At 50.2% G+C, this 12,101-nt stretch overlaps 1 protein-coding gene across 5 annotated transcripts in view; it reads right to left on the bottom strand.

Moving 5' to 3' along the window:
• The window catches only part of AGPAT4 (1-acylglycerol-3-phosphate O-acyltransferase 4), a 119,120-nt gene that overhangs the window by 15,533 nt on the left and 91,486 nt on the right, over window positions 1–12,101 (bottom strand). For all 5 annotated transcript variants that reach the window (XM_032407526.1, XM_032407525.1, XM_032407528.1 and 2 more), the window contains one exon: window positions 338–499. In XM_032407526.1, the coding sequence (XP_032263417.1) occupies window positions 338–499 (162 nt within the window). The remainder of the gene's footprint in view (window positions 1–337; window positions 500–12,101) is intronic.

Below are 12,101 nucleotides of genomic sequence, written 5' to 3'. Positions count from 1 at the left end.
GTGACAAGAGCATCCTGGTGTGTGTGACAAGAGCATCTTGAGTGTGTGTGTGACAAGAACATCCTGAGTGTGTGTGTGACAAGAGCATCCCCAATGTGTGTGAGCGTGACAAGAGTATCTGCAGTATGAGTGTGACAAGAGCATCCTGCGTGTGTGTGTGACAAGAGTGCTCTGAGGATTTATTTCTGCACCCGTTAGTTCAAAGAGGAGGACCGGGTAGCGTGCGACAGTGGGGCCGGCCAGCGGGGCAGGTTGGCAGGACAGGCGTGAGGCGTGTCAGGCTGCTCACGTGGGAGTGCTTTGGGCTGGGGGCGTGGCTGCTCGGGGTCTGACGTACAAAATACTTCTCGGGGTAATCCCGGAGGCGCAGTAAGCTCTTTGAGACGGTCTTGCGGTCTTGTTCCCACTTGCGTGTGCAGAAGACCATCTCTGTGAAGTACCACATCCAGCCAATGATGGGGACGTAGGCCAGCTCCTTCTTGGCTAGGACTTTGGAGCCCTGAAACAGAGATGGGGGCCCAGGGTGATTTACGGAGACGTTACTAGAAAAAGAGGAGCGGACATGCTCTCCAAAGGCCTACGGGGACGGTTCCAGAGCACAATGAGGCAAGAAGCTGCTGACTGGGAGCCTCCACACTGGTCAACCAGAGGCCAAGTTGTGCTAACTCTGCGTGGCGGGGAGGGGGGGTCTTCGTGGGGGTGGGCAGGCATCTGGGCGGCGTCCGGAACAATGAGGGACGTTTAAGGGTCTCGGGGATGCTCAGGTCATTTTCCAAGCTGGTCAGGCAGTTGTAACACCAAACTCTTTCCGTAGATCTCACTCAGTCCTCAGCCAAACTTGGTTCTGCCAGCAGGGCAGACATTATTCTCCTTTCACAGACTAGGAAATGGGGTCTGGAGGGTTCCCTGGGTCGTAGGGCTGCACAGTGGGGGAGCCTGGAGTGGAGCTCGGGCCACCAGATCATGTTGGGGGCTCCCTGGCTCATCTCTAAGGCTGGCAGTGGGGCTGGACGCCCGCCTGAGAATGCCCGAGGCTGGCTCAAGACGCAGGGACCTGGCCCACAACAGGCTGGCCCCTGGGGCTGCTCGGCGTAGGCCCTTAGCCAGCTGGGCCAGGCTCCATGGCTTGCGCCGGCCTGGAGAAGACCAGGGATCGGGGCACTCGGGGGGCAGGAGAGACCCCAAAACTGCTTTTCCTCTAGTGGGTTGGGCTCTATACTTTTCACCCTGAATTTTGGAATTGGCCAAGATACTCTCTGAGATGGCTGTCGTTGGTCGACGGCGCAGGTGACAGGGGCAGCGATCTGGACAGTCAGGCAGGCTTAGCTGGTGCTCTTGGTGACAACTGTCTAGTTAGGCCCTGAACCTAGGAGGCCTGTCGCGTCCGCAGCAACGACGCAGCTGCAGCTCGGTGAAGAGCGACGGGCCGCACCCCTAGCCACCTGCCCGGACTGGAGAAAGGCACGAACGGCCGCTTGCTCCCTTTATGTTAAAAAACCCCAACAATAAACATCTTCCACCGCGCTGGGAAAGACAAAGCACAGACGCCTTTCAGGTTTAGTGTCTCCGTGTTTTGATGGGTTTTGTTTCTGTTATTCCCACAGACCCAACATGCAAATTCTCTCGAAGAAGAGAACCAAGCCATCAAATCCGGGGCCTGCCCCCAGAGGACCTGGAGGCCAGTCCCCATGGGTTCGAGACCTCGCCGTACCTGGGGGGAGGGCTTCCTGCGTGCCAGGCGCAGACGATGCACGTATATAAATTCTATTCCATCTGAAATCAAAAGCACTAGATACTCCCATTTTACAGATAATCAAACTGAAGCTCAGAGATGTTAAGTAACTTGCCCAGAACCACGGAGCTGACAGCTGGGGAAGCGGAGACTTTCGGCCAGGTGGCCTGCCGCGGGCCACAGTCCGTGAGAAACCTTCATGCCTACCAAGGCATGGGGCCAGACATGGAGGGCCGCCTACCCAACAGCCACTGTCCCCTCCTCTTTCTCTTGCAGCCTCCGTTCCATTCCAAAGGCAACATGCTCGGGCTCTGGGGGGTAACCATGAGTGACGTCAACCCAGCCTGGGGTCCCCCGGGCCCCTTAGCTTAGTGTGGGCCTCTGACCCAGTTCTGCTGAGGTGGCTCAGGGGTCTGCTAGGGTGCACGGGTTCTGGGGCTTCTGGGAAGATTTTGCTCCACGACAGAGGAGAGACAGCCAGGAGGCCTGGCCATTTTTTCTGCCATGAACATGGTTGCTGAGTGTGTCACGGCTTTGACATCACGTTGTGACCCTGAGACAACAGGCTAGAAATGCTGAGGCCACTGGAGTCACCGTGCCAAGCCGGCAGGTATCTGGCTACACTATCATCTGAGGGAACAGAGTGTCTTCATGGCCCAAGCCCCGGGGGTCAGGCTTTCTGTCCATCTTGAGCTGACGAAGGCCTGTGACAGAGCATCAGTCACTTCACTGGTAGAAAACTCTTTGCTTTTCAACATGGGGTTACTTTAAATCCTCAAAGCATGAACTAATTATTCTGACTGGTGCTTTCTTGTGCTAAGTGAGAAGGAAGTGCTTGTCACTCAGAACACAAAACCAAACTGCCTGGGGCATCACCACTCTGCCCATAGGAGCCATTGAAAAGCCTATCAGCGTGTGTCCAGTGCCAGGTTTCAGGTCGAGGGAGGCCCCTTCGGCCTTCCCTCAACCCCCTCCTCTTGTCAGCAGGGATGTCCTCATGCTTTCTGCTCCTGAGCCTCAGTTAACTCCTTACTCATGGCTTGTGAGATGAAAACAAGATAGAAAATCCTCACCAATGAACTCAACTTACCTTCTCGGTAGGTTAGGACTATGTACAAAATTTACATATTCCTGAACTCATTCCAAAAATACTTTGCGGCAACATGAAGGGATTCTAAAAGATGATCTGTTCTATAACCAAGAAGGGAATCCTATACTGTAAGGTAGCAGCCACTGGGTCTGGGAAGGTGAGTGGCCCCATGCGGTCAATCCTAGCTGTCTGGTGCGGAAGTACTCTCATGGGTATTTCCTATTAATGGAACTATCCCACCAGACCCAAATGGGTCTTAGTGGTTGGCTTTTGATAACCTACTGCTAAGAGGAAACGGAACTTTGACAGTGATGTGGGATCTATGTGTAGACCAAAGAGATGAGCTCAAGAGTCTACATATCCATCACTGTCTTACTGTGTTGGAGGGAGCGCTGCAAATCATCTAAATGCCCCACAGGAGAAGAGCTCAATGAATTAGAGTATATACGACAGACCGTACATGCAGTGCATAATGTGATATTACAGAGCAGTTACTTTAGCCTGTGAGCCAAAGCAGCTCCACCACCTGTTTTTATAAATAAAGTTTTATTGGAACACAGCCCCTCTCTTTCGGGTACACACTGCCGATGGTTACTTTAACGCTGCAACAGCTGAGCTGAATAGTTGTGACCGAGGCAATATGGTCCACAAAGCCGAAAATATTCCCTATCCTGCCAGTTAGAAAGTTTGTCAACCTTTAATTTAGAGCCACTAAAATTTGTTTCCTACGAATATTTAATAGCTGGGGAAATGCTTATTACATAAAACTAAATTTTTAAAAGGTCTGGAATCAAAGCTGAGTCTAGAGTCTGATTATGACTACATGAAGAAAGTAAAACAGGAAAATAACAGTAGCTCTGGGTGAGCGGTCAAATCAGAAGCGATTTTTTTTTTTGTTTTATTAGATTTTCCTGTTTTTTATCAACAAAATATTTTGCAGCATTCCTCTAACAATGCCCCTTTTAAGAAGTAGTTGACATCAGCACATTTCAACCATTTGCTTCTGGAACATAAGTAAGACTGGATCAAAACAGCCTATTTGATAATGATGATCAAAAGGAACAGAGGAGATATTTTTGTTTTTATGTTGAATTAATACATCTTTCAACTTTAAAGTTCTGGATGTTATCATTAGGCCTAGACCTTGATGTTGACTATGTTTATTTGATATAAGAAATGTTTTAAAATATTAAGGTAGAAACTTTTGCCTTTCAAATCAAAGATACTTTACTTGATTTCCTTTCCTCAGCAGGGATAACAGGATTTGGAAAGCTTTGAAATCAGTCCTGATTTTGATCAGGCTCTACCACGGCCCAGCTGTGTGACTTTGGTCTCGAGACTTAACCTTCCCAAGCCTCAATTTTCCCAGCTGTATTATGAGGAAAGGAATACTTACCTCAAAGTGTTGCCATAAAGATTTAATAACATATGGAAACATATACAAAAGTGTGGAGTTGCGAACCTGACAACAGGTGTTCAATAATGTATAGCTATTATTACTACCACAGAGTAAGCACAGGGGCTAAATGTCCCTTTCAATTCAGCCCATTTCCTAAACCATGCTTTAGCATATGGTGATAACAAAAGTTTGCGGGTACTCCAGCATTACCTCACAGGCAGTGCGCTGAGAGATTTACGGGAGTTTACTCACTTAAGACCCACAGACTAGAAACTTACTACTCAAATATGCTTACAGTCCTCCAGGAAACTCAATATGCCATCAATATCATAACCCTCCCAGGCCAAGCAAGGGTTTCTATATGTGGATGGTAAAGTCTTCAGGAAAGAATGTATAAAAACAATATCAATTTCATTTATTCTGGATTTATTTTGAGGGTAGATCTGAGAGGATTACTGATGAGTTAGATTGACCACAGGCCCATCTAGACATTGGCATGTCTGGAAAATAAAAAATGTTCATAGAAAATGCAACTTCTTATGAGGAATCCACAACTGCAAGGACCTGGCCATTGTTGGTAGTTGCAGGGAGTTGCTGACATGATATCACATTCTACAGTTAAAAGTTTATGAAACTTTTGAGTGTGTGTGTGTGTGTGTGTGAGGTATGTGTGTGTGAGAGATAGTATCTGTGGAGAGTGTGTGTATGTGTGTGTGATTGTGTGAGAAAGTGTTTATGAGAGAATTTTATGTGTAGAAAGTGTGTGATTGAGTGTGTATGAGTGAGTGTGAGGGAGTGTGTGAGAGACTGTGAGAGAGTATATGTGTATGTGTGTCAGAGAATGAGTGTGTGAGAGAGTGTGTGAGAGAGACTATATGTGTGTAAAAAGAGAGACTGTGTGAGTGTGAAAGAGGGTTTGTGTGAGAGAGGGTGTGTGTGCATGAAAGCGACTGTGTGTGTCTAGAGTTTGTGTGAGACAGACTGTGAGAGTGAGTGTGTATGTGTGTGTAGACAGACTTGAGAGTGTGTATGTGAGAGTGTGTGTGTGAGAGAAAGGGTGTGTGTGTAGAGAGTGTGTATGAGAGACTGTGCGTGTGGAGAGAGACTATGTGAGAATGTGTGTGTGTGAGAGAGAAAGGGTGTGTGTGTGTGTGTGTGTGTGTGTGTGTGTAAGAGAGCGAGGGCGAGAGCTATCTTACCACAGTTGCCCGATCAACCTAACTGAGCAGCCCATAACCACAGTTGGGACCATGCAGTTGCTCAGGGAGACAGCAAACCCCATGAACCCTCCAACACCCCATGAACCCCTTCAGCACCTCCAAACAACTGGTCAACCCCTGTGCAGAGACCACATGGTGCTAATGGTGCTAGAAAGAACTGCTTTGAAGATGCGCTGAGATCCAGTACATTGCAACCCTGAGATTATGCGGCTCTCCCCTCACTTGTGTCGGGTCCATGGCCTTTGTGATGAAAAATGAGCGGAATCAGGACTTTTTAGTTAAGGTTTTTCTCCAACATGGCCACCTGCCGGCTGATAAAATGAAAATGTTTAGTGTTGAGGCTGGGTTTGTAGGACGGTTGGAACGGGTAGGGCATCCAGTTCAGCCACCTTTCCGTGATTCTCCCACCTCCTCTGACCACTCCGTAGGCACTGATAGAAAACACAGTTGGGTTCCAACATTGGTCAGTAGGATGGCCCCTGGTCAACGTGCCGCTTGCACAAATATCTTTCTGGCCTCCAAACACATGGCCCTTCCTGAAGGTTTACCAGCACGGTCACAGTTAGTCCTTTGGATTCACCCAAGGTCATTTATTTCTACTAAATATAAAATACCTGAATGGGATCTCTTAAGTGGAACACTGAAAACAGACTAAAACATCCACACTTTAACCCTCTGAAATTTTTTCTCGTCTATGAGCTAAGCCCCATCACTGTAGAGGACTAGCAAGTCAGCCAACAGCTCAGCCTCGTTTTTTGATGTGTGGTATTGTGAACTTTAACATCAAGACTGTTCTGTCCATGCAACCAGTGTTTGTTAAATACCTCCTTTTTATTTATTTTTTTAAAAAGATTTTATTTATTTATGTGACAGAGAGAGACACAGCGAGAGCAGGAACACAAGCAGGGGGAGTGGGAGAGGGAGAAGCAGGCTTCCCGCTGAGCAGGGAGCCCGATGCGGGGCTCGATCCCAGGACCCCGGGATCATGACCTGAGCCGAAGGCAGACGCTCAACAACTGAGCCACCCAGGCGCCCCTGTTAAATACCTCCTTTGTGCCGGGCACTGGGCCAGGTGGGGACACCAAAGTGAAGGGGATTATCCGTGGCCTCGAGACGCGCAGTCTAGTGGGAGGAGAGAAACAGAAAGCTGCCAATGTCTGTGTTACTTCGGCCACTGAACTCTGTAAGTTGTTGAACCGACATGCTCTCCGGCAAACGATGTGGGGTACAAGCCTGGACAAGATGGGGCTGCAATGTGTCTCTGAAATGTAAGTCCCTTACCACAGTAAAAGGCAGGAGAGAAGACTGGAGCTCAAAATCACGAGTCAGGCGCATGCGCGCGTGTGTGTGCATTCACATGTCAAACGGTGAGACTCTATTTGTGCCCGTGAGAGTAACATATATGTGGCCTAAATCTGCTTATCCTCATTCTTTCTCTGGCTGGCTGTCTCCCTTCTCTGATGCTAAAGAAGAAAATGCTGGGGGCCTTACACTACCAGAAAAATCTCAGGAGAGTCGGAAAACAAAATGAACACTGTGCCACAATTATTCACAGCCGCCGGGGGAACGCATAGAACAAACATGAAACAGAAGCACTCTCTGAGAATTCATCTCTCTTCGAGTGCAAATAAACGTGTATCATTTATCCAGGTGGAGTAGAGCGCTCCCAGCTCCCGGACTCCCGATAGCATCTTCCCCCCACCCAAGTCTCCGTCCCTCCCCTGAGCAAACCCGAAACTCTTCTTCGTTTGCCTGGTGTGTGGATATGGAGTGGGGAGGGAAAGGGCATCTGGGGACAAAGGAAACTCTTGAACTTTGGGTACTTGTCACACTTGACTCTGCTCAGTAGGATCAGGGCTCCCGATAAAACAGATGAGAGAAGATGCAATGTCCGGCTCCCCCTTCCTGAGCACAGATCCTCACGTCCCCTTCCCAGCCTCTGTTCCGAATGGAGCCTGAGTCCCTCCCGGGGTGGCCCTGGGCAGAAGGAGAGACAGAGCAGAAGGAATTCCAGGGGCAGGGCTGGGAGACCAGGACCTTGCAAGGGCGGAAGATATTAGGAGCTATTGCCAATTCCTTGTGGCCGGCAGGTGTTTGATAAGCAGCTGATGGAAGCACAGGGAGACGGGGGCATGGGAGGGCCCTGGGCACGTTAGCAGATGGGTGTGACAAAGAGGGAGCAGTTACTGGGGCCCCTGCGGAGTCAGAGCTGGTTCCCAGGACAAACATCCCCTGCTCTGAAGGTCTGCTGAGGCTTGTGTGAAGAGGAGGGAGGAAGCCCAATGTATTGCCGCTTTAAGCAAGTCTGGATTTACGATCTGTTGGTGTAATCCAACCCTGGCTTGTTAAAGACATTGCCAGAGGATCCTGCTTAATAAAAAAGAAGACCGGGGCACGGGGGTGGCTCAGTGGGTTAAGCCTCCGACTCTTGATTTCGGCTCAGGTCGTGATTGATCTCAGGGCCCTGGGATGGAGCCCCGTGTTGGGAGGGGGTCTGCATGTCCCTTTCCCTCTGCTCCTTCTTGCATTCTCTCCCTCTCGCAAATAAATAAATAAAATTTTTAAAAAGACTAAAAAGGCCTTGGTGTGTCTAACTCAGCACTACACTTTTAAATATAACTTTTAAAAATAAAGTGTACACTAACATTTCCAGGGACGTATTCAGTTATGAACTCAAGCTGCATTTCTACTTCCATTGAGCTATTGATCTCTTTCCTTGGCCAGTGCTGCACCTGGCTGCCCGAGTTGTAAGGGATCTCACCTCCTCACCATTCTCTCGGCTTCCTTATCTGGGTAATGCCGGGTCCCAGCAGGCCTGGCCCAACGGGTGAATACTTGGGAGGCCCACAGTGGTGTCCCCGCCCACTCTTAGTGCAGTGGGTGGTGCCGGAGTACGATAGGGATGATGCTGATTAAGCCATTGAGGGTGGGGTGGGCGAGCATGTTTCCCACACACCCACATGATACTAGCATTGAGGGTGATGCAAACCCACCTAACGGAGCTGATGAACCAGAGCTGCAGGTATATCTGATGGACAAGGAAACGTAGGACACTTCTCCACATCTAGGGACGCCTGGGTGGCTCAGTTGGTGAAGTGTCTGCCTTGGGCTCAGGTCGTGACCCTGGAGTCCTGGGATCGAGCCCCATGTCAGGCTCCCTGCTCAGCGGGGAGTCTGCTTCTCCCTCTGCCTCTGCCGCCCCTCCCCCCCATGCTCGCTCGCTCTCTCTCTCTCTCTCTCTCTCAAATAAATAAATAAATAAAATCTTTAAAAAAAGAAAAACAGTTCTCCACATCTAAAAACTTCTCATCTCTCTGTAGCCAACGGGAATTTGACAAACGTGTATGAAGAAACCTCGATAGCACGAATACAAGCACACTTCGCATTGCATAAAAATGATGGGGGATGTCAGTTGCATGGGGATCTAGCTCCGCTTAAATCCCACTTAGTAAAACATTTGCTCTCTCTTGTCTTCCATACCTTATCCTATTTTTCATAATAAGAAAACACTCAGTGCAGGGGAACTAATTAGGGTCAAGGAAACTAAGCATTATTACATGCCTACTTTGTGTAAAGCACTTGAACTAGGTATTTTCTTATATTCATTAAACAAGCACATATATTCAGTAAGCCCTATATATTTACTAAGCCCTTAGAACATCATGAGATGGGAATTATTAACTGAGGTTCAGAAAAGTCAGATAACCTTCCTAAGGTCACACAAATGTAGGAGCCAGGGTTCAAGTCCACATCTGTGGGACCCTAAGACATTGGGTTTTTTTGGCCTGCACATCTCTCTCTCTCCTGCCACGCTTAGGAGAGAATTGTTCTGGAGTAAGTAGAAGGGAAAAGAAAGAATTGCTCTTGATATCCGAACCAGAACGCATAGATTCACCCTTCCGACCATCCGCTTTGCTGCTAAGTTTTACATGTTCAAAAACAAGACAGAGGAAACCCACCATTTGGGGGGATGTTATAACTGAGGGAGGTTTATAGGAAATCACATTTGTGTAGACTTTCTAAACAACTCTGCACTGACATTTTTCCTGCAGAAAACCTTTAGAGAGAAAATGATCCTTTCACAATCAAACTTGAAGAAATGCTGGTTTTGAGACACACGTCACCTTTCACAGAAAGAACCATATTTAACGTTAAGGACCAGAGCGTCTTGGCAAAATTAAATCAGAACACCAGCGGGTGGGGTTCTGTTCTAGTTTTAGCTCCTGGGTGCTTTTCTGGGGGGTTTACGGCATCTGCGGTTCGTTTTACTGAGAGCCCAGGAGAGTTCGGCAAAACAGCGGCAGCCCTCGCCCCGCGGTAAGTCTGAAATCAGCCCACGGTGACCTTGAGTTGGGGGCCAGGGAAGTGAGCGGGATGGTGAAGTGAGTGTGCACCTTGGCCAGGCCCAAATGGGGAGGAGCCTGTCAGCGCGGCCCAAGAGCATGGCACCCGCCGCTTGCTCACGGAGGGGCACGTCACCCACGGTCTCTCCCTTGAGGCACCTCCCCACCTCTGTCTGGTACCTGATAATCATCCCTTCACCCCAGTCTCCCACTGCTCCTAAAATCATGCCCTCGAGGCCTCGTTCCAATGTTACCACCTTCTAGAAGTTTCCTGTGTCTCCAGGGGCCAACAGTCCACGTGCTTGTAAGCACCAAATGTTACACCAGTTGTGAAACTATTGAAATTCCTCCCCCAATTTGGTAAACAGAGCTGCCTCAAACACCAATATTCCACCTTTACCACAGTGACCGCAGCCCTCCAGGCCCTCCCCAGCTAACAAAGGGGGGACACTGGGGACGACAGGCGCCCCCAGGATGGTGCCGAAGGGCTGCCTTGTCTGTGGTTAAATAAGTTGGCTGTCGCCCCAAGTGAGCAGCACGGTCAGCCCTATGTCCTTGCTCTCTTACCTTGAGGGCAACCTCACGAAGGACCCTTGGCAGGACCCCCAGCTGAGGTGTGCCTGAATCCCAGACCGCACAAACCCAGGTAAGCGGCTCTCTTCGGTGGCTTGTCACACTACCATAGATATGTCATACCTATGGTAATGTGACAAGCCACCGAACAGAGCCGATCTGAAGAGAAACATCCCAGCTGGCCTCCAGGTCAACCTCCAGGCCACACCCACCCAGCTGGTAAACACTGACCCTCTCGGCTACTGTATACGGAGCGCTTAACGGGGGCCTGGTGTTGCTGGAAGACCCGACAAACGTGATCGCGGGTAGCCTGCCGTAACCTGACGGGGCCACCGTGGAGCGATGCGTATGTATTTTACTGGGACAGAAAGATGGGTGAACAGGGACCGGAAGCTTCGGAAGCCCTGAGCCCCTGCATTGCACACCACAGTCTATGGGGCACTTTAGAGACACGCATCTCAACTGTCCACAGGCCATGCCCCTCCCCAGGGAGGAAAGGGTCCGTGTGTTCCTCGAAGGTCATAACCAGAGCCTTTGGCGCCCTGGGAACCAGGGCCCCTGGAATGACCTCAGATGTCTGTAAAAGGTTAAAAGACCTTTTTCTCCTTTTTAAGAAAATCCCATCACTTTCCCCCCAAAACCAATTTCACATTTAATTACCCCACTCTCAAGAATTTCGGCAAATTTCACTTGCTTCAATTTAAACTCACTTCCTCTCGGGCTGTTACCTGTGTGGGCACAAACTGCCCCGTCAGGAACCTTCTCCTTGGCCCTTCTGCTCTAAGAAGGAAGCTCCCCAGACTCCAGAAGGATCTCAACGTCATGCATTATTTTTAAAAAGAGATCAATCAGGTGCCTTTTCTTTGAAGGTGATTTAAGACCAAAGGTACTGCTGAGCAATTAATACAGCAAGCTGCTGCTTTGTGTCCTCCTAAGAGTGGCGGGAAGAAACGCGCCACCTGGGAAGGGGGCCGAGCCACTCACCTGGCACCCTGGCCTCCGGCTGGACCTCAGCCACTGGAGCAGCCAGCGGGGAAGGGAACTGCTCCCTGCTTCGGGGACAGGCCATTCCGCTGGGGGGAGAATCTGGCAGCTTCCCCCCGAGTCGGCCCAGCCCCCGACCCCGACAAAGCTCACCGGTGCCTCCCTCGTCCCCTCCTGGCAGCCGCTCCTTGGCCAGCATGAGGCGTCCTTTAGAACGTGCGGCCACAGCACGGGCTGGTGCGCGGCGCTCGGCGGAAAGGGGAAGGTGGCCACCTCCTGTCCCTGTCTGGACCCTCCCTCCTGTCCTGGTGGGGACTCTGGGGCTCCAGGAGGCACATTAGCAAGAATCCGGAAAACCGGAGGCCTAAACCTCCAAACTTCTAGAACAGTCTCAGACGGCAGTACTCACAGCCCTTCACCGGCAACCCTGGCTGCTCGGTTTTCAATAGGAAGAAAGGCAATCGGGTGACCATGGTGTTCATTTACGGATCACAGCTGGAAGTGAAACGTCTCCATGCTGTCAGCGGGACGGCTGTCCCGTCAGTAACCTTCTGGCCATCCGCAGTCTTAGCGCTGTGCTCAAGCTGTGACGCCCTCAAGGACTCCAAAGTCTCTGACCTAAAAACCCTAAATGACGTAGAGGTAGCATTCCCGCTCCATGAAAGCGTCTCCATCTCTGGAGGGCTCGCCTCTCCTGGCCTGGGACCGTCTCCTGGCCTGGGAGCCTCTCCTGGCCTGGGAGCCTCTCCTGGTCTGGGAC

The sequence above is a fragment of the Phoca vitulina genome, unplaced genomic scaffold (genome assembly GCF_004348235.1).
Source record: "Phoca vitulina isolate PV1807 unplaced genomic scaffold, GSC_HSeal_1.0 scaffold9, whole genome shotgun sequence".
In the NCBI taxonomy this organism is placed as follows: domain Eukaryota; kingdom Metazoa; phylum Chordata; class Mammalia; order Carnivora; family Phocidae; genus Phoca; species Phoca vitulina.
This window is presented reverse-complemented; position numbering and strand designations above follow the sequence as displayed.